The sequence below is a fragment of the Acinonyx jubatus genome, chromosome B4, assembly GCF_027475565.1.
Source record: "Acinonyx jubatus isolate Ajub_Pintada_27869175 chromosome B4, VMU_Ajub_asm_v1.0, whole genome shotgun sequence".
NCBI lineage: Eukaryota > Metazoa > Chordata > Mammalia > Carnivora > Felidae > Acinonyx > Acinonyx jubatus.
In genome coordinates this window covers 35,837,677-35,864,979 of record NC_069387.1, presented here as the reverse complement: position 1 = coordinate 35,864,979, position 27,303 = coordinate 35,837,677, and the positions used below count along the sequence as shown (strand labels likewise).

Sequence of the window (27,303 nt, the reverse complement as noted above, 5' to 3'; positions counted from 1 at the left end):
AATGTTAAGCAACCTTTAAGAAAGTTACATTTTACTAACAAGCAAAATTCTATAAGTGAAAGTATGGAAGTTAAAACATGTCTGTAAACACAGCAGACTAGATGCTGGGAAAATAACTGCCACAAAAAAAATTGAAGATGGTTGATAAAATATGTATCATAAATTGGCAAGAAAGTAAACTCTCAGGAGATGGTTAGTCAGGAAATTCAAATATAAGTACTTGATAAGCTGTTGTACTCAAACATTAGGCTTTGTATCTTGGCAGAAGAAATAAAAGGTCATGGCAGCCCAAGGTAGAGAGCCTAATAGACAACCAACTTCCCCATCCATTTTTTTTTTTTTTTTTTAAGAGAGAGAGAGTGTGCTTGAGTCAGGGAGAGGGGCAGAGGCAGAGAGAGAGAATATTAAGCAGGCTCCATGCTTAGTGCATAGCTTGACACAGGGCTTGATCCCATGACTCTGGGACCATGACCTGAGCCCAGATCAGGAGTCCAGCACTCAACTGACTGAGCCACCCAGGCGCCCCATTCCACCCTTTTTAAAAACAATGCACAGTGCCCCAAATTGGTCCTTTGAAAACATTAAGAAAATTGACTGGCCTTTGGTGATACTAAAAGGTGAACAATTTTTGAAGTGACAAAGAGCTACTAACTACAAGTCCTGCAAGTATTAAAAATATACAAGGATATTTTTGCCAATACATTTTAAATTTAGACTAAATGAGAAAATGCCAGAAAGAATGAAACTTAGCAAGACTAGCTAAATGTGAAAAAGAAAACCTGAAAAAATGAGTCCATAATAAAAATTTCCCACCAATTTCAAGCCTGGAGCGTTATACTGCTGATTTTTAATAAACATACAAGGAACAAATAATTTCAGTTTTACAGAAAGAATTCCAGAAAATAAAAAAGAGGGAGTAATTAATCACCAACATACTTTATAAGATTAGCATAACTTCATATCAAAACTTGACAGAGTTAATACAAGGAAAGGAAAAATTTAGGCCTGTCTCAACTGTGAACATAAATGAAAATTTTCTAAACAAAATATTGCCAACTTAAAGTTAGTGTATGTGGGGACTCCTGGGTGGCTCAGTCAGTTAAGCATCCGGCTCTTCACTTTGGCTCAGGTCATGATCTTGTGGTCATAGGATTGAGCTCCATGCTGAGCGTGGAGCCTGCTTAGGCTTCTCTCTCTGCCCGTACCCACCCTCAAAATAAATAAATAAACATTTAAAGTTACTGTATGTGAAAGAGAAAAATATGCATGAAGACATTTTAGGCCTATTCCAGGAGTCAAGATTGATATCATTAGAAAATTAATTACTATAGTCTATGACATTAAAAGCTGGTAGGAAAAAGTCGTATGATCATCTCAAAAATGTAGGAACTTTACTTAATTTTTTAAAACTAGCTAGCAATAGAATTGTTTTTAAGTTTTTATTTAAATTGTAGTTAGTTAACATGCAGTGTAATATTAGTTTCAGGTATACAATATAGTGGTTCTACACTTCCATACATCATTACCTGGTCCTCATCACAACAAGTACTGTCCTTAATCCCCATCACCTGTTTAACCCATCCCCCCCACCCCCCATCAACTTCACTTCTGATACTCATCAGTTTGTGCCCTATGGTTAAGAGTCTGTTTCTTGGTTTACCCCGTCCCCTCTTTTTTTTCCTTTTGCTTGTTTGTTTCGTTCTTTAAATTCCACATAGGAGTAAAATCACATGGTATTTGTCTCTGACTTATTTTGCTTAGCATAATATTCTCTATTTCCATCCTCATTATTGCAAATTTCAAGATTTCATTCATTTTTATGGATGAATAATATTCCATTGTATACACACACAGACGCACGCATGCACACACACACACACGACATCTTCTTTATCCATTCATTAATTGATGGACACTGGGCTGTTTCCATAACTTGACTATTGTGGGTAATGCTGCATGTAAATGTAGACATTAGGGTGCATGTATCCCTTTGAATACCTAGTGTACAATCACTGGATCATCGGGTACTTTTACTTGTAATTTTTTTTAAGGAACCTCCATACTGTTTTCCAGAATGGCTGTACCAGTTTGCATTCCCACCAACAGTGCAAGAGAGTTCCCTTTTCTCCACATCCTTGCCACCACCTGTTGTTTCTTGTGTTGTTGATTTTAGCCATTCTCAGAGGTGTGAGGTGATACTTCATTGTAGTTTTGATTTGTATTTCTTTGATGATAAGTGATGATGAGCCTCTTTTCATGTGTCTGTTGACACTCTGTATGTCTTTTTTGGAAAAATGTCTAAGAAGGAAACTTCTTAACCTGATAAAAAATATCTATTAAGCATATCTATTAAAAATTATACTATAATTTAATTTATACAGATAATTTATACTATAATTTATACAAATAAAACTGTTAAAGCATTTCTTTTAGGATGAGGAATAAAATAGAGTACACACTGTCATCATACCTATTCAACATTGTGGTAGACATAGGCAATGCAGAAAGGCAAGCAAAAGTAACAAATATACAGATTGGAAGGAAAGAAAACAATTGTTTTCTTATTGTACATATGATGTGGTTTTCTAAATAGTAAATTAAAAACCTATAGATAAGAGCATTTAAGAAGATTACTAGAGACAGTATCAATATATAGTAATCAGTTGCATTTCTATAACCTGTATCAAAGAGAAAATTACGTTTTAAAAAAAGGTGCTGTTTACTAAAACATTAAGAAAATCATATAAAGTGCCTCGGAATAAATATCATTAAAATGTTCAAGATTTTTGTGGTGAAAATTATAAAACTTTTTGAAATATGTTATAGTCCTAAATCTATGTCTCTTTCATGAACTGTTGTAGAACAGTGCCTGGCCTATGGTAGACTCAATAATATTTTTTGCAGAAATTAAAAAATAGTTAAGCTTCTGAGAAGAGAAGGACTTGTTCTACTAGATATTAAGCCTTATAAAGCTATAGTTAAATTAATGTTTTGGTGTAAGAATGGACAAACTAATGGATCATAATAGCATAGAAACATACCCATACTTATGAAAATACTTGATGACATGTCAAAGGTTAGGATAGAATGGATTGTTTAAAAATGGACATTGGATGTCCCTATGGGGAAAAATGAAATTGGCCCCCTACCTCACACCATACACAAGAAAGCAATTTCAAGGAGTTTAAAGACCAGATGTTAAACACAATACTTAACACTCTTAGATAGCTTTTCAGTCAGATAGTGTATAACAACCACAAAACAACAGCAAATTGTGATGGTTAGTTTTGTGTGTCAACTTGCCTGAGACACAGGGTGCCCAGATATTTAGTCAACTTTATTGTACATGTTTTTGTGAGGGTATTTTGGATGAGATTAACATTTAAATTGATACACTTGAGTAAATCAGATTGCCCTCTCTAATGTGAGTGGCCCTCATCCTGTTTTATTCAGGCCTTCTGGTCAGTTGATTCCCCTCCCCCAAGTAAGAGTAAATCCTGCCTGATTGTGTTTGAACTGGGATATTGGCTTTTGCCTGCCTTCGGACCCTAATTGGAACACTGGCTCTTCTGAGTCTTGAGTTGGTGCCTGTCTTTGGACCAGAATTTCACAGCTATCTCTCTTGGGTCTTGAGCCTGCTTATTTAGTTTGCAAATCTCGGCACTTGTCAGATTCCATAATCTCCTGAGCCAATTACTTATTTTATATATATGTGTGTGTGTGTGTGTGTGTGTGTGTTTTATAATATGAATGTTACACATTATATATAATTTCTTATAAAATGCACATCTTAATATATGTGTAACATTTTATATATTAGTATAATAGTTATAGTATGTTATATTAATGTAATTAATGTAATTACATCTAATTTTATTAACATTAATATAGTTTTTATATATATTTATTTATTGGTTAGGTTCCCACAGATAAAACTGTTGGGACATATATTGAATGAAATGTGTGTGTGTGTATGTGTATGTATGTATATGCATGCATATACAGCCCTACCTTGGAGATATTGCCAGTTTGGTTCCAGACCACTACAATAAAGTGAATATGCCAATAAAGTGAATCAAATAAATTTTTTGGTTTCTTTGTGTGTGTGTGTGTGTGTGTGTGTGTGTGTGTACATATACATATAACATGTAACATATAACACATAACATATACATATATATATAATATGTTTATGCTATATTGTGGTTTATTAAGTGTGCAATAGCATTATGTCTAAAAAGACAATGTTTGTGCCTTAATTAAAAAATACTTTATTGCTAAAAAATGCTAACTAGTACCTGAGCTTTCAGCAAGTTGTAATATTTTTGCTGGTGGAGATTGCTTACTTTGATATTGGTGTCAGTGACTGATCAGGATGGTGGTTGCTGAAGGTGGGGGTAGCTGTGGCAATTCCTCTTTCTATTTTTTTGTGTTTTTTGGACAACTTTCTAAGACCTTTATTAACAGGTACTTGCTGTTTGTTGACATTTTTTGAAAAAAATCAAGTTGTAATCTTTTATTACAAACAGGAATGAGGCTTTTAACAATATTAGCTTGACCAGATATGAAGCAGTTTAAAAACCTTTAAAGGTGTATTGAGAAAAAAACAGGCTTTTTTTTTTTTTTTTAGCATATTTGCCATTACTAAAAAGAGATGTCTTTCAGCAAGAATAATAAAAACCCTGTGATGCTCCATAGATAATGCTGATAGTTCAAGTTATCTGATTAATGGGCAAAAAGCAAGCACTTAAAATCTTCCCCTCCAGTCCTTTGTTTATTTCTTATTGCCGGAATATCCTATTCATTTCTTCTTGTTGGATGACTAACCCAGATGATGGCAGAGATGCTATACCAGCATTTACTTGGCCCTGCCCTAGTCTGTGGGGCAGGGGCCCAGGGGGAGGCAGATGAATTCTTAGCTGGTGGATCATCTGCTTTTGTCTCTTGCCACCTTGTCGTTTGGGGGTTTTTTGGCATATGTGTAGGTAATTGAAGTTGTGGAGGTAGCAATATTGAGGTGACTGCTTACCTTGGGTCTCATCTTCCTGATTTCCTTAACTTCTTCATTGCTGTCCTCTCTAGACAGTCTCTGCTGAGGAGGCCCCCTGTGGAATTGTTGTCTATAACCCTGATACATACTCTGTCTCACTGGTCTACCTATTCTCCTGAATTCTGGTTGTCAGCACTTTGAGCACTTTTCCCTGCACAAGCAGATTGGAAGACAGTGGTTGATGCCAACAGGGTCTCCACATGAGTAAAATGGGAACTCTTGCCTGTGGTAGGGTCTGGCCTTGGGAGCACTCTCTGATCTCTCATGCTTTCCCCACCTTCACTGTTCTGGTAATTCTGCTGGTAATTGAGGGAGGACCCCTGCACTGTGGATAGTGTCTATAATGCTAAAGTTTGATGCATATTTACTGCCTTGTAGTCGAGCTCCACCAAGACCTGTAGCATTTGCTACCTCCTCACCCTTTGTCTTTCAACCACATCAGACTCTACAGTCTCTCCATCTCCCACACTATGAAGGTACTTCTTGGGGTTATTCCTCTTTATGGCAGTCAGGTGTACAAATACATTTTCCTTGGTGTCATTACTATTAATGAAACCATATCCATTTCTTACATTGAACCATCCTACTGTTACCAAAACCTTCTTGTACATGCTGGTGGGCACCCCGATGGGAGGCCACCATCATCAGCTGTGGGGTCAGGCTTGGCGTCAGCAGTGGTGGGGCAGGGGCAGTGGTTGGGTGACTGGAAGGTCTCCACTTTGCTGCTCATGGTTGCTGTGATGGTGACGGGGCTGGTTTTGGCAGCTGCAGCTCCTCCTGGGATGTTGATGGTGACTAGGCTAGAGTTGGTGGAGCTGTTCAGAGCTCTCTGAGGTCTGCTCTTTTCGCCCACTACCTATTGCAATTTCTTCAGATAAGAACACTGTGAAGTTTGCCACATCAGCTCTTTTTTCACAGACAATTTCTCTGTAGCCTATGATGCTGTTTGGTAGCATTTTACCCACAGTAGAACTTTTTTCAGAGTTGGAGTCAGTCTTCTCAAAGTCTGCTACTTTATCCACTGAGTTTACATAATATTCTAAATCCTTTATTGTCATTTCACCTGCCTTTAGAGCATCTTCAGGAAGGAGTAGATTCCATCTCAAGAAACCACTTACTTAGCTCATCTAAAAGAAGCAACTTCTCATCTGTTCAAATTGTATCATAAGATTACAACAATTAAGTCACATCTTTAGGCTCCACTTCTAATTCTAGTTCTCCTGCTGTTTTTATTCTATCTACCATTCCTTCCTCCACTGAAATCTTGAACCCCTCACAGTCATCCAGGAGGATCGGAATCAACTGCTTCCAAATTCCTGTTCAGGTTGATATTTTTACCTCTTCCCATGAATCACAAATGTTCTTACTGGCATCTAGAATGGTGAATTTTTTTCAGAAGATTTTCAGTTTACTTGGTCCAGATCCATAGAGGAGTTCCTATCTGTGGCAGCTGTAGCCTTTCCGAAATGTATTTCTTAAATAATAAGACTTAAAAGCTGAAACGACTTCTTGATGGACTGCAGGATGGATATTGGTTTAGAGACATGAAAACAACAATAATCTCATTGTACATCTCCATCAGAGCTCTTCAGTGACCAGGTGAATTGCCAACAAGCAGTCATATTTTGAAAAGAATCTCTTTTCTGAGCAGTAAGTGTCAACAGTAGACTTAAAATATTCAGTAGACCATGTTGTAAACAGATGTGCTGTTATCTAGGCTTTGTTGTTCCATTTATAGAACACAGAGCACAGTTAGTATGATTCTTAAGGGCTTCAGGATTTTTGGAATGGTAAATGAGCACTGGCTTCGACTTAAAGTCATCAGAAGTGTTAGCCCATAATAAAAGAGCCTATATTTTGAAGCTTTGAAGATAAGCATTGACTTATCCTCTCTAGCTATGAAAGTCATAGATGGTATCTTCTTCCAGTAGAAAGCTGTTTCATGTACATAGAAAATCTGTTGTTTAGTGTAGCCCCCTTTATTAATTATCAGAGCTAGATCTTCTGGATAAATTGCTGTGGCTTCTACATCAGCACTTACTGCTGCTTCACCTTGCATTTTTATGTTATGGAGACAACTTCTCTTAAACCTTATGAATAGTTCTCTGCTGGCTTTAGATTTTTATTCTGCAGTTTCCTCACATCCCTTAGCCTTCATAGAATTGAAGAAAGTTAGGGCTCTGCTCTGGATTAGGCTTTGTCTTAAGGGAACACTGTGGCTGGTTTTATCTTCTGTCCAGACCACTAAAACTTTCTCCGTGTGAGCAATAAGGTGGTTTCACTTTCTTATCATTCGTGTGTTCACTAGACTAGCACTTTTAATTTCCTTCAAGAACTTTTCCTTTGCATTCACAATGTGGTTGTTGGTGCAAGAGGTCTGGCTTTCAGCCTCTCTCAGCTTTGGACATGCCTTTCTCTCTAAGCTTAATCATTTCTAGCTTTTGATTTAAAGTGAGAGATCTGTGACTCTTTCTTTCACTTGAACTCTTGATGCCATTGTAGGGTTATTAATTGGCATAATTTCAGTATTGTATCTCAGGGAATAGGGAGGCCTAAGGAGAGAGAGAGTGTGACAGGGGAATAGCCAGTTGGTGGAGCAGATAGAGCACACGATATTTGGCAAATGACGTCTGCTGTCTTATTTGGGTGCAGTTTATGGTGCTCCCAAAAGAATTATAGTAATAACATCAAAGATCACAGATCACACATCACTATAACGTATAATAATAATAATGAAAAAGTGGGGTGCCTGGTGGCTCAGTCAGTTAAGCATCCAACTTTGGCTCAGGTCATGATCTCACGGTTTGTGGGTTCGAGCCCCGTGTCGGGCTCTGTGCTGACAGCTCAGAGCCTAGAACCTGCTTTGGATTCTGTGTCTTCCTCTGTCTCTGTTCCTCCCCCACTCATGCTCTGTCTCTCTCTCAAAAATAAACATTAAAAAGATTTTTTTTAAATAATAATAATGAAAAAGTTTGAAATACTGGGAGAATAACAATGTGACAGACGTGAATTGAGAAAATGCTGTTGAAAATATGGCAACAGAAGGACTTGCTTGACACAAGGTCACCACAAAACTTCAGTTTGTAAAAAATACAAGGTCTTTGAAGCACAATAAACAAGGTATGTCTGTACACACACACACATACTGTATTCAGTGTATATCCCATTGCTTCTCTTTCTCTTCAGAATTCTAGCACACCTATAATAATCATTTATTTCTTAGTCACAAAGATTGGAAGGTTAGTAGAGTTGGCTTTGCTTTAGTCCTTGACGGGGTTGGCCGTGCCTACATGGCTCTTTCTAGGACCCAACTGAAAGGCAGCAGCTACTCAGAATGTTGGGTTTTTTTGGCAGCGGTAGAACTACAACCTAGCTACATGTATTAAGAGCCTCAGCTTGTGTCTGAGTTGCCATCCCAATGGCCTAAGCAAGTTATATAGCCAAGCCAGAATAAGGGTCATTAAAGGCAGTATACTCTGCCCATCATGATACTATGGGAAGGATGTGGATGAATACTAATAGTGTAGTGTAGTGAATAATTGGGACCGCTAATTCAGTCTACTGAAGGCAGTACAAAAGTGGGGAATATCGTATGACCCTGGGTAGAAGAAGGATTTCTTAAATAGGATGTAAATGTCACAAATCTTAAAGGCTTAATGAATTTGTTTATATTAAGATATTTTTGATCATACAGAGATACCATAATGAAAAGGAACACATAGTGTACAAAGTGGGAGAAGTAATTTCCTAAATATTTAATTGATGAAATGTTGGTTTCTGAGAATATATGTTTAAAATTCCTCCAAATCAACGAGAATAAGAAAAGCCAGTGGAGGCAGGGGGAGGGGCAAAGATTTGAGTGGCAAAGAAGCAGCAGCACATATGGTCCCTAAACAAATGAAACATGTTTAACCATACTGGTTATTATTGAAGTGATGAAAGAACTTGATAAAATATTTCTTGAGAAATTTATAAAGAGGAAATCAGGTTATTGCTATCTGCGCCCAATGATCAATGTTGTTGCTAAAAGTTGGACAACCATTATGTGTCTCTTCATATGCTATAACATGAAGTACACAACCTTATTTGTGGAGTACTGTTGTTAAAAAGACAAATTGAATCTCAATCTAATGAAGACTTTAGATATAACTTTCATTTTATAGGAAACATGAAAACAAGAGGAACAGCATAAATAGCACCATAGAAAAAATAACCAACTGAACCCAATATGTGGGGCATTCTATAGGATATGTGACTCAATTTTGTCATGAAGCTAATGGCATGGAAAATTAAAAATGTTAAGCAATATGGCAGTTGTCCAAGCACCTTTGAGTCAAAAGAATACACTTTCCTCATTGAATTGCCTTTACACTCTTGTCAAATCATATTGCCATAACAGGGTTTATTTCTTGACTCTCAGTTCTTTTTTTTTTTTTTTTATCTCTTTTTCCATTCTTATGCCAACACTACCTTGAAGTTTTGTAGTAAGTTTTGAAGTCAAGAAGTAAGAGTCTCCCAATTTTATTTTATTTTTTCAAGATAATTTTTCTTATTCTGGCTCCCTTTCATTTTCATGTGGATTTTAGGATCAACTTGTCACTTTCTGCAAAAAAAAGACAGAGTTTTGATAGGGATTATGGTGAACCTGTGGATCATTTTGGGGAGTATTGTCATTTTAACAATATTAAGTCTTTCAATTGGTGAATGTGATATTTTTCCATTTATTTAAATCTTCTTTAATTTCTTGCAGTAATCTTTTAGAATTTTCACTATACATGTTATGCATTTTAAAAATTAAATTTATACCTAGCTATTTCCTTCTTTTTGATGCTATTTAAAAAAAATTTTTTTTACATTTATTTATTTTCGATAGAGACAGAGCACAAAGGGGGAGGGGCAGAGAGAGAAGGAGACACAGAATCCAAAACAGGCTCCAGGCTCTGAGCTGTTAGCACAGAGCCCGATGCGGGGCTCGAACTCACAAACCACAAGATCATGACCTGGGCCAAAGTCGGATGCTTAACTGACTGAACCACCCAGGCGCCCCATTTTCTGATGCTATTTTAAATGGAATTGTTTTCTTAATTTCATTTTTGGAATGTTTGTTGCTTATGTATGGATAGACCATTGATTTTTGTGTATTGATCTTGTATTCTGCAACTTTTGTATACTTGTTGATTATAATTTTTTAGAGGATTTCTTAGCATTTTTCACTATATAAGATTATGTCATTTTCAACCAGAAAAAGTTTTGTCTTCCTTTCCAACATGGGTACCTTTTAATTTTTTGTGTATTCTAATTTCCCTGGCTATTACTTCTAGTACAATATTAAACAGAAATGGTGAGAAAGGACATTCTTTCTAGTCTTGTTCTTGGTGCTGGCCTTAGAGGGAAAGCATTACGTTTTTCATCATTAAAGAGTATATTATCTGTGGGTTTTTCATAAATGCCCTTTATCAGGCTAAGAAAGTGTTTGTTTTTTGGGATTTTTTTGTTTTTGTTTTTTGTTTGTTTGTTTTGAGAGAGTGTGTGTAGAGGCAGAGGTGTTGGGAGGCAGAACAAGAGAGAAAATCTTAAGCAGGCTCCACACCTAGGAAGGAGCCGAATATGGGGCTTGATCTCACAACCATGAGACCATGACCTGAGCCAAAATCAGGAGTCGGATGCTTAACTGATTGAGTCACCCAAGCACCCAAAGAAAGGTTCTTTGTATTTTCTTGACTGTTTCTGTTATGAAAGGTTGTTAGAAATTGCCAAATGCTTTTTTTCTACATCTACTTAGATAATCATATGGTGTTTTTGTCCTATATTCTATTAATATGGTTTAATGCATTTATTTTTTATGTGTTAAACCAACCTTGCATTCTTAGGATAAATCTCAATTTTTAGATCTTACTGGGTTTGATTTTTTAGTATTTTAGTTTGATTTTAGTTTTTGAATACCTTCTGTATTCAGAAGGTATATTCTTATGTAGTTTCCTTTCTTGTGATATATTTTTCTTGTTTTCTCATAAGGATTGTGTCATGATCCCTTTTTGCCATGATTCCCATTTCTCTTGCTTTCTGGCCTAAATTGTGTAAAGTTCACCTTTTGTACATTTCTTGCCCAAATCTAGAATCAGCTGTATTTTTAAGAAGCCCTTTCAGTTTAGTGGGAAACTATAGCCTGGGTGCTGTGGTGTTCAAAGTTGTTGGCTCTCATTGCTTTTAATTCCTGAGTGGTGAATTATATAGGTGTATGTTGTCCTTTTGGTTCAGAAATACACACATAGAATAGGTCCCTTTTTTACATGAAAAAACATAATGTTGGATGAAATAAAGTCAGGAGGTTCCATTTATACAGTGTTCATAAACTAATAGAATAAAGCAGTGATTTATTTTTAAATACATACGAAAGGCAAAAATAAAGAAATGGAAGAGATTAAGTAACAAATTAAGAATGGTAATGACCAGAGTGCCTGGGTGGCTCAGTTGGTTAAGCATCCAACTTCGGCTCAGGTCATGATCTTGCGGTTCGTGAGTTGGAGCCCACGTCGGGCTCTGTGCTGACAGCTCGGAGCCTGAAGCCTGGAGCCTGCTTTGGATTCTGTGTCTCCCTCTCCCCCTTCCCCTCCCCTGCTCATGCTGTGTCTCTCGCTGTCTCTCAATAATAAATAAACGTTAAAAAAAAGAAAAGAATAGTAATGACCTATCATAGGGGACTTGGGGGATACAGTTGGATAATTGCACTTATAAAGCTAGTGAGTATAAAAGATATAAAGTATAAAGGATAGTGAGTATATAGATGGGTGTATTGCTCTTGGTTCTGGAATATATACATATTCCTTTTTTATATACATATAACATTTCACATTGCTTATTCATTAAATTTTAAGGTGTTTATGAACAATATGAAGCATTGTCAAATTATCTTTTCTACAGTTTGTAAGTAGTTTTCACATAATTTCAGATCTTTTGCCAGTAGGCTGAAAGTGCCTTACTATCGTGGCTGTAAAAGTCCTCCTACTGTTCAGAGTGCTGACTTAGTTGGATATCCAAATTGATAAAAATAATATTTGACCATGCAACTGTATTTATTCAGTTGCATATATATTGTACCTCTAAATGTGAAACATGTAATTTAATAAAAGATTTAGAAGAAAGAATCTTTCCATGATCTTGTGGTAGACAAAATTTTCTTATCCAGTATACAAAAAGCTCTGAACGTAAAAGAAATATAAATGAAAAAAATTAGTTAGCTAAACCCCATTAATATTAAAAACTAGTTTTTAAATTATTTTTAATTTAAAAAATTAAAATGTGGCTATACCTACCTTCCAGGTATTATGCTAAGTGAAATAAATTAGAGAAAGACAAATACTGTGTTATCTAACTTATATGTGAAATTTAAAACAAAACAAAATGAATTCTCACTCACAGAAAAAGACATGAGTCTTGTTACCAGAGGTAGGAGGTGGGATGAGTGTGATGTGGAGGAAGGTAGTCAAAAAGCACAAGCTTCCAGTTATAAGATAAAATAAGTAGTAGGGATGTAGTGTACAACATGATGACTATAGCTAATAGTGTTCTATGATAAATGTAGGAATGTTGTTAAGAGAGCAAATCCTAAGAGTTCTCGTCAAAAGGAAGAAATTGGGGCACCTGGGTGGCTCAGTCGGTTAAGCATCTGACTAAGGCTCATGTCATGATCTTGCAGTTCGTGGGTTCAAGCCCCGCGTGAGGCTCTGTGCTGATGTCTCAGAGCCTGGAGCATACTTCAGATTCTGTGTCTCCCTCCCTTACTTCCCCTCCCTTGCTTACACTCTGTTTCTCTCTCTCTCAAAAATAAATACACATTAAAAAAATTTCAAAAGAAGGAAATTAGTTTTTTTCATTCTTTTCTTTTTATTGTATTTATATGTGACGATACATGTTAGCTGACCCTATTGTAATCATTTCACATATAAATATGTAAATCAAACCATCATGCTGTGTGCCTTAATACTACACAGGGATTGATGTATGTCAATTATTTCTCAGTAAAACTGGAAAAAAGTTTTTTGTTTTTTTTTTTTTTTAATCAAAAGTTCCTTCAGTAAATTTTGCTATTTTCACACAGTGGAATTCCTATCTCATAGACATAACACATGAGTGAAGAAAATCTGTACTTAAAATTACATTCTGTGTAATTCCATTTGTATAAACGAATAAGCAATACTAAGGTAGAATGCTAGAATAATGGCTACTCTTCATCTGGAAAGGGGATATGAGATGAGTTTCTGGGGAACTCTTCATATTCTGTTTATAAGTCTGTGTTCTGATTACACAGGTGTGTTCAACTTAGAGAAAATTCTTCAAGTTGGATTTTTCATTTATGGATTTTTCTGTATTTGTGTTGTATTTCAATAAAAAGCTTACCAAAAATTTTAGAGTATATATAAAGTGGACTTCTTTTTGTATAGAAAAGGAGGAATAAGTTGTTTTTATATGCTTGCTTATGTATATACATAATATCTAAATTATATAAGAAACTGATACCATGCCTTGCTTGGAGTAGTGAAAGATGAGAGGGAGATTTTTTTGAGATTTAAGGTGAGTTCATCATAGATGGACACATACCACACTTTATTAGAGCTTCTATAAAGGGTGCTGTCCATTACTGATTTTCTGTTACAAGAACGTACCTTGGTATATCATTTCATTTCAGTTTTAAATAAGATTTTACATGAATTAAACTGATTAAAATGGAATCATCCTTACTGGTAGTTTTCTAAAGGGTGGATAGTGATTTATATTTACGTAAAGCTTGTAGATATGTGAATTCATATATATTCTTACAACAGTTATTTTCACAGCTATTAGCTGAGAATTAACTTGATCACTTCTGAAAATATGCACAAAGTAAGGTGATTCAGGTGCCAAAACACTAAATGTGTCTGTTTGCTATCACTGTTTAGCAGCTGTTACCAATCAACGTGGAAACTTTGGTTGGGTATAAGGCACTAACATCCTGGGGTCTGTTAACAACTCTGATTTGTTATATTGCAGTTTTGTCTCTACACTGTTCTCAGTTTTAGTATCACACAAGTTGGTTTTATGTAGGAGTCAGTGAATGGCAAATCCCCCACCTCTTCCTCTGAAAAGGCTTGTTGTCACCAAAATTATTTCTTGGCAAGCAGCAACCTGACATAAACTCTTGTGATTGGTGCAGTTGGCTGGTTGATTACCTGGTTCAGGTTGATTTTTGGTATTAACACATTTTTGCCAGCATATATTTTCCTTCTGAATTAAAATGAACATGTCTATTTAAGTAATTTTGATTTGGACACCACCCAGCTTGAGTGGAAAAATGGATGAAGTACATACTGTGTTCTCTTAGTTCCTTGTGTTTTAGAGTTCTGTCTTCTTTCCCTCAGGATTTTTTTCAAATCTTTTTAAAGCATTCGGTCTCCTCTGTCTTCTCTCTAGGTGGTTATGTATTTTTCTTTTTTTCTTCCTGCCTTCCTTGAGAAAACTCTACCTACCTGGCTTTAGAGCAAGAAACTGTCTGATTGAATTCTAGCTATTTCTTCAAAAATAAATTTTTTTAAAGGTGTAAACAGAAAAATTTTTGGATGAATAAAAATGACTTATGTATGTTTATACTGAATGTTATTATAGTCAAGTTTATTTCTTAAAATCCTTATAGAAATATTTTCTGTGATTTTGTTCCTCTATTTTTATCTGTGTTATACTGTTATTTTCATGAGTATTTGTGGACCACTTCCAAATCTTCAAAAGGGACTGACTGTGGCAGAGTGTGACTTCTTGAACTGATGCCTTATATGCAATTGTGTTTATCAAAAAGGAAATGAAGTTCTTTTTGGTGAACCTGAAAGGAATTACAGTGGAGGGAAGACCAGAGATTTATTTCTTTATCTGGTATATTCTTGATATATTTGTTTGATCCAGAAAGAGTACATAATTTTTGATGTGTGTGTGTATAATTTGTAGACCCAGGAATTGCCCGTTACTTTGCTCCTCTGTCTTTAATTAATCAAAATGTTCAGTTTTTTTTTTTCCATACTTACCATAGGTGGAGGAGTTACTGATGGCTATGGAGAAAGTAAAGCAGGAACTGGAGTCCATGAAAGCAAAGCTGTCCTCTACCCAACAGTCTCTGGCAGAAAAGGAAACTCATTTGACCAATCTTCGGGCGGAGAGAAGAAAACACTTAGAGGAAGTTCTGGAGATGAAGTAAGTGTTTATAATCTTCCTTTTCAGGTACATGCATAGTAGAAAACCTGTTTCTCATTACTTTCATCCTCTGGCCCTACTTATTACTCCTAACACATTTAGCTTAATTTTAATGTAAACTTGTATTTTTCCCTAGAACAAATTTGGAACAAATTCTGATCAAAATAGAATTATTTTTGCCTCTTCATTGAATTTTAAAATCCTCGTGTGTGTGTGTGTGTGTAACCATATCCAGTTGCATCTCTGAAATTTCTAAAATTGTATGGAAAATTCAGCCATTATTTTTGAGTTTACTGAGGAACATGACTGTTGGTTCTGAGGTCATCTGATAGCTAGGGACTTTTTTAAAACATTTTTTATTATAACCACTTCTGAAAGTATGTAAAAGTAGAGAGAATAGTATAATGAGCCCGTATGTACTTATCCTCCATATTTAGGAGCTAATAGTTTGCCACATTCTCCAATTTTTACAAAGTCGTCAATTTTAACAGAACTTTGCTGTACATCATTTTCCTACTACTCTCCTAAGATAATCTGTAGTGAAGCATGTGCATGTCTGCTGGTACACAATAGATGCTTCTTTTCCTTCATTGTGAACTTTGGAGCTCTGGTTTCTTTCTCTTTAAAACACATATGTCTCTTTTGAGAGTTCAGTAGTACTTTCTCCTTTATTATTCCCAACCTTCACCTCTGCGTCATCATCCTGCTCCCAGGTTTTATGAAAAATTTATCCTGGGATAGCTCAGTTACCTTCTTTACCTCAACAGCTACCTGTATTTTTGTCGTCTTCCCTTCTATTTCGGAAGAGATATTCTCTCTCCTTCAGCAGCTTCTGGCAGCTGTCTGGGCAGCTTCTGGTCTCTGTCACAGATTTTAAGCCCAGGTCCACAGCTCTGCAGCCTTCCTTTGTTAATTTTCTCTCATATAATCTGTGCTCACTTTCTATTAGTTTCTTCTTCTCTCCATAAATACTGGGTCTCTTTGACCTACGATAAACTTCTGCTTTAGGCTAATATCCAAATTATAGACTAGAAGAGGACCTTACCATTATACTTTAGTGTGAATTTTCCATGGCACATGTGATATTCTGATAGCAACATAAGAGTCAAGGAAGAAATTCTTGTGGTGTCACCTGCATTTATGGATTTTTAGACCACAGTGCAATGTTAAGAGATTCTAACCTATTAGAAAAGCATTACAGGTGACCTGCTCTTGGAAGTGATGCATACTTGAAGCCAGAAATAAATCAACATGCTTGGGAGAATGGAGAGAGAGGTTAGGGTTCTGAGTATCATCAGGAGAATAAAAGTTTGTGAATATGCTTCTTAGGGAGCAGTTAGTGAAGGAAATATAAGACAAGTTTTTTGTCACTGGTGGTTAAAATTCAAAACCTGATATTTTGGAGATGGAGTAATAGAGGTAACTTTTGGTGATAAAGCATACAATCATTTGAGTTTAAGAGATCTGGGACCCATTACTGAAAACATGGTAGGAGTTGAGAAGCAAATTAAATCAGAGCCCAAAGTAATTAAGGAAATGGACGAATGATGGATATAATGTTGTGGAAAACCAAGTATCACATGTGATCTTCCAAAGCAGAAACAGCCCTCACTAAAGTAACAGTGTGTAAGTTTTGTTTTGTTGTCTTCATGTACTTGACTTCACCTGTCAGATCTTTCCTACTAAGTACAAATCTGTATATAGCAAAATAGTGATGTATTTGTATAGAAATTTTCCTTTATTATTAGGACCTTGCAAAGACATGAAAGAAGTTGTAAAAGAATGTTTGACTTCAAGCTATGAAAAGGAAGTTGTAATTTTTTTTTTCTTTTTTGGTACCACAGTGCTACACTCTGTTTTGAACTTCACTTTCCAAAGCAGGTCAGAGATTACATTTCTGAAAAATACTGTGATTAGCAAAACTATTTTTGGTGATGTCAAGCACTCACATAATAAGACAGGGATAAAAGATTAAAGTATGTAGAGAAATTTGTAAGTAGTATTGAAATTTAATACACATTAAATGAAAGTTCTAGAAATAAAGTGCTAAAACCTGGCTCTGATAGATGACCTCTCTTTTTTTTTAATGTTTATTTATTTTTAGAGACAGAGAGCACGCCCGTGAGCAGGCGAGGGGCAGAGAGAGAGTCTGAAGCAGGCTCCAGACTCTGAGCTGTCAGCACAGAGCCCGATGCAGAGCTTGAACTCATGAACCGTGAGATCATGACCTGAGCTAAAGTTGGACCCTCAACCACCTGAGCCACCTAGGCACCCTTATATGACCTATCTTTTTTTTTTTTTAAATTTTTTTTTAACGTTTATTTATTTTTGAGACAGAGAGAGACAGAGCATGAATGGGGGAGGGTCAGAGAGAGGGAGACACAGAGTCTGAAACAGGCTCCAGGCTTTGAGCTGTCGGCACAGAGCCCGATGCGGGGCTTGAACTCACGGACCACGAGATCATGACCTGAGCCGAAGTCGGCCGCTTAACCGACTGAGCCACCCAGGTGCCCCATGACCTATCTTTTAAATCACCTTCTTCCATTGCTCAGAATATATTCTGTGGTATCATGATGTTCTTAGTCAGTTTTTTCATAAGTTTTATGTCATGCGGATTTGCCAACATAAAGTTCTAAAAGTAGTCCTTGCTTTAATTTGCACTTAAATTTCCCCTTGTTGTCTTTTAGTTTCATATGTTAGTAAAATTGTTGTTTAATACCTTCCTTTTAATAAGTTCTCTCAGCACATTAGACCTAATCCTCTATCCAAATATTGTTAAGAGAGTGGAGGTTTTATTAGCAGATCCTCTCTGTTTGCACTGCCCTGTAAGCCAACCCACATGGCACTACCAAGTCTGTGAAGCAGCAGGTATTTTATTCTTTCCCCTAGAACAGTGAATTGAATTCCCTATTTTTTTTTTTTAATGTAAATTTCCAGGGGCACCTGGGTGGCTCAGTCGGTTAAGCGGCTGACTTCGCTTGGGTCATGATCTCACAGTTCGTGAGTTTTAAGCCCTGCATAGGACTCCGCTGTCAGCATGGGGCCTGCTTCAGATCTTCTGTCCCCCTCTCTCTCTGCCCGTCCCCTGCTTGTTCTTTTTCTTCCCCGCCCCCCTCAATAAATAAATTTTAAAAATGTAGATTTCCAAAGTATGGCATACTTATAAATGATTCATAAAACCTCAGTTGAAAACTACAACCTAAGTATAATTATACACAAAACACTATGGTTGACATACAGTGGGTTCTAATGCAGTGAGCTTTTGATTCGTTTTCACTATGTAGCTAACCAAGACAATAGCCTTTCTTCTATATTCTGGACTCCTTTTCTTCATATGTTGAGCAAGTTCTGCTAATCTGTTCTCATTTGAGCTTATCTCAGTTTCTACAACTTTGCTCAGAATTTACTTCATTCTTTTGTCAATTTGTAAGATGTTTACTATGTCCAACTAGTTCTACATGATATCTGCCTCTAATTACTTGTGGCAACTAGGAAGAACATACTTCCTGGAATAAAAGAGCCTGAATCAGAACTTATTAGCTCTATGACTTCAGCAAGTTCTTTAACCTCTTGGTGCCTCAATCTGCTCATTTTTAAAATGGCAAGTAATGGGGCACCTGGGTGGCTCAGTCAGTTAAGTGTCCAACTTCGGCTTAGGTCATGATCTCACTGTTTGTGCATTCGAGCTCTACATCGGGCTTTGTGCTGACAGCTCAGAGCCTGGAGCCTGCTTCAGATTCTGTGTCTCCCTCTCTCTCTGCCCCTCCCCCACTTGTACTCTCTCTCTCTCTCAAAAATGAACATTAAAAAAATGGCAAAAATAATTGCTTCTGCTTCATAGAATTTTCATGACAATAAAATAAGAAATTAAAAAGGAAAAAGGCAATAACCTTACCTGTGGATATTGACAGTGACAACCAGATTCTTCACTGTAATCATGGCAGGACCCACCATATTTTAAATGCTTACAGTGTTTAATTATTGATCATTGAATACATGAAAAGAATTGTTCACTATAACCAGAGAACTTGAAATGCAGAAGAAATATGAGAGGAATGCGATGTACAAGAGACTGAAACATGCATATGTGTGACTTCAAACCTAGAGTAAGAAAAGTCTCCCCTGAGGAGAAGGCAGCCGGCCTGTATATATAAAAAAAATACAGAAAATTTGTTAGCAAAGTGCTAGAATAGTCTAGTTTTTTGCAATAATCCTGACCACATCAGACCAAATGGAATGACCTAATCGTTCTTTTCCAACCCTAGCATTTATGATTGTAATTTTTGAGCATCTGTTACAAACAAATGGTGGCCATGAGTTTTGGGAGACATATGAAACTGTTCACTTGGTAGCATGCCAATGAGTCAGTAGAAACATTTGAGTTGGTTAGCCAGCTTCGAAAGGAGCATTTTTATTGGCAGATCCCATGTTGGTTCTTCTTTTACTTATGCTGTGGCTTTGTTAGCCATTATTTTTTTATTCTGCTTTTATATTAGTCTCTTTCCCTAAGAAATGAAGGATGAATTGGAGAAGGGAAAAAATAATAAAATAACAATGCTTATAACCATAATAAATTTTAGGTATCAATTCAGGTCATGAGTTTGAGTAGTAAGATCTAGATATGGTTCATCCTCTGCTGCCTCACACTCACACTCCTGCTGCTGTCTCACCTTATGTCAGTACTATGAATAAAAAGACTAATTTTTCATTTTTAATAAAAATTTTTATTAAACTATGAATATGACTACCCTGAGAACAGGTTTATTTAGGGAAGTGGTGGAAAACCTCTTTAGTTTCTTTGAGAATCCAGAGTTGTTTGATAAGTAGCATTCCATTAGTAAAGTTGGCAGAGAAATTCAAACTTCTGGGGCTAAATTATATACTCTTGAGATGCCTTTTGGCTAAAGAAAGATCTGACTTCCCACAAATAAAATAAATTTTTGCATGTACCTAGAAGGAGTCCAATAATATAATCTAAGTTCTGACATTTAAAGAATCTTTGCCTTTTAAGTGAGAAAAATAGAATATGTTTAGAATTTAAGCTATAGAAAATGGTTACTCAAAAGAGTCCAGGCTTTTTTGTCTAATACTTTGGGGCTAGTATAGGTTAGGTGTTAATCTGTTATACCTTGAATAATTAAAATTAGTTTGTGTTATAAATTATTTTTGTATTACTAATTATTTTTATTCTGATACCCTGTAGTATTTCATTTTTAAATTTATTGTAAAGTTGCTGACATTAAAAAAAAATCCCATTTGGAAATTGATGACAGTCTTCCAAATTAACCACAAAATTGGGGAGTTACACAAATTATATCCCAGGAACAATTATACCCTAGTAACCAATTGAAGTGCATTCTAAGTTACATAAGAATATGTGTACTTTTTGCAAAGCCACATTTATCTATGGTTCCATCAGATGCCTATCTTGGAAGCAGTAGACCTATGATAAAAGACTTATGGTGAAGTTGGAAGCATTTTTCACAGCGGCCTAAAATACAGAAGTTTAAATATTCTTTAGGAAATCACATAAATATAAAAATTTCCTATACTTGAATTGAAAAAGGAAACAAAGTATGTTGTATAGCATAACCATCAACAACACTGGTGGGACCCATCCTTGTTGAAATGATAAAGCAGGATGTGTGTCTATAATCAACTATCCCTTGGGACTTTGGGTTTTCCTCTCTAGTCTTGATTAACTCCTTAATTTTGCCCCCTTTTTTTCAGCCCTGATCTCCAGCTCACTTATATACCCACCTTATGGAATGATCTTAACTGTTACTGGCGTCTTTCCTCATCAGACTGATAGTTTACTTGGGGCTCTAAGTTGTTATAGAACAGTGGAAGAAATGGCTTTAATGGATGTAGTAATTATTAGAATTTTTTACCTCTTTCTGCTCCTAAACTTTGATCATGATGCTCAGCTTCTCACAAAACGGCATGTGTATTACAAATGTTTTTCTCAAATCTTTTTATTTTCTTGTGACCTGAATTGGAATCAGTTACAAATAACCCCAAATATCCCATGCCTTTCTCCTCCCTTAAAGCCTTAATCCACTTTTTTGCCATTTAGAGTCAGGTGTAACTTTTTTTTTTTAATGTTTATTTATTTACTTTTGAGAGAGGGTGCGAGCACAAGTGGAGGAGGGACAGAGAGAGAGACATAGAGAGAGAGACACAGAATGTGAAGCAGGCTCCAGACTCCGAGCTGTCAGCGCAGACCTCAGACCCGTGAACAGTGAGATCATAACCTGAGCCGAAGTCAGACGCTCAACCGACTGAGACACCCAGATGCCCCCAGATGTAACTTCTAAACAGAAGAAACCATATTCTTAAAAAAAAAATCATGCTTCTTAATCATCTTTTTCATGTGAAGAGCCTCAAATGACTGGAATAATCTCTAAGTAGCAAGTAAAGCATTGAGCTTTACAGATAAAGGCTCCCAAAGTACCTCTCTTTTTCAGCTTTTACAGTGCTTTCTCTGCCCCATGAATATATATGGTTTGTATGTAAGAATGTCCCCCTCTCTCCGGCCCTCCTTCTCTCTCTCTCAAAAAAAAATTGGAGATCAAAAGAAATGGAGCTTCTTTTAAAGTAGTGAGAAAAAATTATTAGCCTAGAATTCTATGGCCAAATAAAAAGACTCTTAAAAAACTAGGATTAAATATAGACATTTTCATATAAACAAACATGAAAAGTCTTCATTTCTAGAAGACACACTCTTCTATAAGAAGTTATGAATGGATGTTCTAGCTGAGAGGAAATGAAACCAGATGGGAACATGAATCGGTAGGAAAGAATAAAGAACACCAAACCTGGTAAATTAGTTGAGATTTATAGAAACTTTTTTTTTTTTTATCATTCTTTAAAAGACAACTGACTATTTAAAGCAAAAGTAACAGCATTATTTGGTGGAGTTTATAATGTATATAAAAGGGAATATGACCATAATAGCACAAGAGGTTGGGGAGAAACTTTATATTTTAAGGTTGTTACCTTTGTGAAATAGAAAGTAGGAAGTATCAGTTGTGAAGATATATAATTTCTGATCTTAATGGACTGTGGTAAGTTAAGGATGCATATTGTTAGCTGTAAAGCAACTTCAAAAAGTTAACCACAAAAACAGAAATAAAAAAAACAACAACAACCTTCCCTGAAAATTCAGTAGAGGAAATAGAACATAATACTAAAATTATTTCATTTACTCAGAAAAAAAAAGGGCAAGAAAGGAACAACAGAGCAACAAAGAATAGAAGGGATAAATGTATGATAGAAATTCAGTGTATCAATACTTATGTCAAAGTGAAATGGGCTAAAACATTAAGGATTGAGATTATCAGAATGAATTTAAAAAAAGAAGCAATGTTGTCTGTAAGACATATACTGTTATAAACGCAGATCTTGAAATTAAAGAATGGAAAAAGATGGTCCTTGTAAACAGTAATCCAAAAGAAACCTGGTATGGCTATATTAATATCAGATGAAGGAGACTTCCAAAGAGTCTTCCTGAATTAGAGGAGGATTTATCATAATGATAAAGGAGACAATTCATTAGAAAGACGCAGCGGTTCTTTACATAATGTATATACCTAATAACAGAGCTTCACAATTCATGAAGGGCAAACTGAAAGAACTAATGTGAAAAACAGACAAATCCATAGCCCTTAGTCATCACTGGAGATTATAACCCCTCTTTCTCAGAAATTGATAGAGTAAGCGAATAAAAAATAAGCAGTAGGGGCACCTGGGTGGCTCAGTTGGTTGGGTGACCAACTTTGGCTCAGGCCACGATTTCACAGTTTGTGAGTTTGAGCCCCGCATCAGGCTCTGTGCTGATTCCTGGGAGCCTGGAGGCTGCTTCAGATTCTACCTCTCTCTACCCCTCCCCTGTCATGCTCTGTGTCTCTCTGTCTCTCAATAATAAATAAATGTTTAAAAAAAAAAAAAGTAGGCAGTAAAAATACAGATTATTTGAGATTCTCAACTTGATTTATTTAATATTTATAGAATAGTACACCCAACAACTGAAGGACATATATGTTTTCTGAATATGTATGGAATGTTCACCAAGGTAGACCATATGCTGGACCATAAAAATAAATTTAATAAATTTCAGAAGACTAAATATGTCAGAATTGTTCTCTGACCACAATGGAATTAAGTTAGAAATTAATAAGATATCTGGGAAGGCTCTCAAATGTTTGGAAATTAAATAATACAGTTATAAATACCACGGCTCAGAGAAATCATAAGGATTATGAGAAATCATTTTGAACTTAATGAAAATATAAATGTTAAATTTTGTGTTATATAGTTGTACTAGTACTTAAGTGGGAAACTTCCACTTTTGAATGCCTGTATCAGAAAAGAAGTACAAATTCAGTTAGTTATCTGAGTTTCTACACTACAGTATTAGAAAAAGAAAGACCAAAGTGTAAACAAAAGTAAACATAAAGGAGGAAATAATAAAGATAAGAGCAAAAATCAAGGAAATAGAAAACAGCACAGAAAATTCACAAAATCAACCATGGTTTGTCAGAGAATTAATAAATTGATAGGCCCCTAGCAAGACTCATCCAAGGAAGAAGGAAGACACAAGAATTAACAATATTTGGAATGAAAGAGGGAACAAGGGATATCATTCAAGATTCTAAGGACATTTGAGAAGACAATAAGAATATTTAGGGGCACCTGGGTGGCTCAGCCAGTTAAGCGTCTGACTTCTGCTCAGGTCATGATATCATGGTTTGTGAGTTTGAGTCCCGTGTCAGGTTCTGTGCTGACAGCTCAGAGCCTGGACCCTGCTTCGGATTCTGTGTCTCCATCTCTCTCTGTTCCTCCCCTACTCATACTCTCTCTCTATCTCAAAAATAAACAAACATTAAAAAAAAGTATTTTTTAAATGAACATTTGGAATATGTTTATACCAATAAATGTGATAACTTAGGTATAATAGACAAATTCCTTGAAAAATAGTTCATCAGAACTGGCTCAAAATTAGGAATATAAAATCAACCAGCCTGTATCTATTAAAGATACTGAATTTATAATCAAAAACATTTCCACAAATAAAACTCCAGGCCCAGATGTCTTCACTGGTGAATTATACTAAACGTCTAAGTAGGAAATATTAATAATCTTTTTTTAAATTTTTTTTAATCTTTATTTATTTTTAAGAGAGACAGAGTGCAAGTGGGGGAGAGGCAGAGAGAGAGGGAGACACAGAATCTGAAGCAGTCTCCAGGCTCTGAGCTATCAGCACAGAGCCCAACACAGGACTCAAACCCACAAGCTTTGAGATCATGACCTGAGCCGAAGTCGGACGCTTAACCGACTGAGCCACCTAGGCACCCCAGAAATAATAACAGTCTTATAGAAACTCTTTCAGAAAATAGAGAAGGAAATACTTAATTCATCTTTGAGACCAGAATTTGCCCCACATCTAAATCTGGCAAGGACATGATAAAAGGAGAATATTACAAGTCAGTCTACCTCATGAACATTGACATTAAAGTCCCCAACAGTCTTGGAAAATTGAATCTAACATAAGAAGAAAGCTAACATATTAACAGCCAAATTAGGCTTATTTATGGAATATAAGGTTTGTTCAGGTATCAAAAATGAATTTATTAAATTTACTACATTAAGAGAATAAAAATGATACAATTATCAGTACATTGAGAAACCTGTTTTGACAAAAGGCAACATCCATTCATGATAAAAACTCTTAACTTACTTGGAGTAGAAAATAGTTTCTTCGGTTCAATAAAGAAAACAAATGAAAAATTCACAGCTAGCGTCGCACCTAATGATGAAAGTTGAACACTTTCCCTGTAAGATTGCAAAGGATATAATGATGTCCATTTTTATAAGCGATGAATCATGGGAATCTACCCCCAAAGCCAAGAGCACACTGTATATGCTGTATATTAGCTAACTTGACAGTATATTAAATAGATAAATGGAAAAAAAAGATGTCCACTTTTATCCCACTGTTCATAATTACATTGGAGATCCTAGTTACGTAATTTTGTCAAGAAAAGAAAGAATAAAATTCAAAAGGTAGTACAGTATTCTTTATACACAGATAATGTGATTATCTAAGCGCAATACATAAAAATCAGTTGTATTTCCATATACTGGCAGCAAATAAATGGAAACTGAGATGTTAGAAAATGTTAATTTATAATGGCATCAGAATACATAAAGTATTTCAGAATAAATTTAACAAAAATCATATAAGATCTCTAAAAACTACAGAATATACTCAGAAAAATTAAAAACACATAATAGAGATATATCTAGTTTATGATTTGAATAAGGAAACTTTAAGATACCCATATTCCCCAAATTTATATTTGCACCTCGATCACAGCCAAAATCACAGGGGGCTTTTGGATAGAAACTGACAATTGGAGTCTAAAATTTATATGGAATTGCAATGGATATGGCAGGGTGAATCCAATTTTGAAAGGAACTGAGTTGGAAGACTTGTACTACCTAATTTAAACTCTTGCTATAAAATGGCAGTAATAAAAAAATGTAGTATTGGCATGAAGAGTGGCATATAAAATAATAAAACAGAACAAAGAGTATAGCAATAGACTTACCTATTAATAGTCAAAGGCACCAATGGAGAAACAGACATCTTTTCAATAATTGATGTCTGTAGGGTCAATATGAGGTAAAAACCTTATACTATATGCAAAAATTAATTCAAAATGCATCTTAGACTTAAAGGGTAAAACCATAATCTTCTGGAGGAAAACAGGAAGCTTTGGAGTAGGCAAAGATTTCTCAGTATACAAAATACACCAACCATAAAAGAAAAAAATTGATAAATTGGACTTCATCAAAATTAAAAGCTGTTCTTCAAAAGACACCATTAAGAAAATGGAAATAACTAAATGTTAAAGATAAAAGGTATATATGTGTAAAGGATTTTGTACAGAACTTTACAAATGATGTTAAATATCTATTACCTGTGTGTTTCTTTAAAAAATTGTTTTTAATGTTTATTTTTGAGAGAGAGAGAGAGAGAGAGAGAGAGAGAGAGCTAGCAGGGGAGAGGCAGAGAGAGAGGGAGACACAGAATCCAAAGCAAGCTCCAGGCTCTGAGCTGTCAGCACAGAGTCCAATGCAAGGCTCAAACTCACAAACCATGAAATCATTACCTGAGCCCAAGTTGGATGCTTAACCACCTGAGCCACCCAGGCGCCCCTGCATGTGTGTTTCTATAGGATTTACCCCATTGTGTTAAAGTCATTTTTTTGCAGGCTTTATTTTCCTTCAGACACCTGACATTCAGAAGTGTTGCTTATTTTGGATCTCTGGAAATAAGCCTCGTACCCAACACATAACTGGCACACAGTATATATTTTTTGAATTGTACTAAATTATTTTTATCTTCAAAGTGAAAGTATTCTAAGAGAATATAAAGGCAAATAACTTTTTAAAATAGCCTTTGCGTTATTTGTCTATTCTACAAGTTAGATTTTCAGGACACATTGAACATTGTTTAGCCCAGGATTCATCTTTTCTCTCTGGTTTAATAATCTAGGAAATTAAATAAAAGATGCTTATTTGGGGGGCTCCTGGCTGGCCCAGTCAGTAGAACATCAGACTCTTGATCTCGCCATTGTGAGTTTGAGGCCCACATTGGGCGTGGAATTTACTTTTTTAAAAAAGATCCTTGTTTGGTTAGGAACTGTTGCTATGGAAAATATTTGTGATACACACATCAATTTTAGACCTAAGTCATTCTCTGAGGGAAAACAGATGAACCTCTTATTTTAACAAAGGATATCTTTGCTGTGCATATGAAAGCAGTTGTGGCTGGATTCATTCTTTGTCTTTTCTTCCACGTAGTGACATTCTTATAATACCCCATCAACACTGGTATAATTTTCCACTCAGAATGAAGTTATTTCTTCTCAGTGTGTTTCTGACCAATGCATTTTCTGGTTAGAGATACTGTTGCTTTTTAGAGCTAGGTGGTTGGTTACTAACTATTAGAGATAGCAAGCACTTTTGGT

General features: G+C 35.7%; 1 protein-coding gene across 13 annotated transcripts in view; it reads left to right on the top strand.

The window, feature by feature from the left end:
• ERC1 (ELKS/RAB6-interacting/CAST family member 1) overlaps positions 1–27,303 on the top strand; it is a 505,760-nt gene that overhangs the window by 266,272 nt on the left and 212,185 nt on the right. For all 13 annotated transcript variants that reach the window (XM_053225651.1, XM_053225649.1, XM_053225652.1 and 10 more), the window contains one exon: positions 15,105–15,265. In XM_053225651.1, the coding sequence (XP_053081626.1) occupies positions 15,105–15,265 (161 nt within the window). The remainder of the gene's footprint in view (positions 1–15,104; positions 15,266–27,303) is intronic.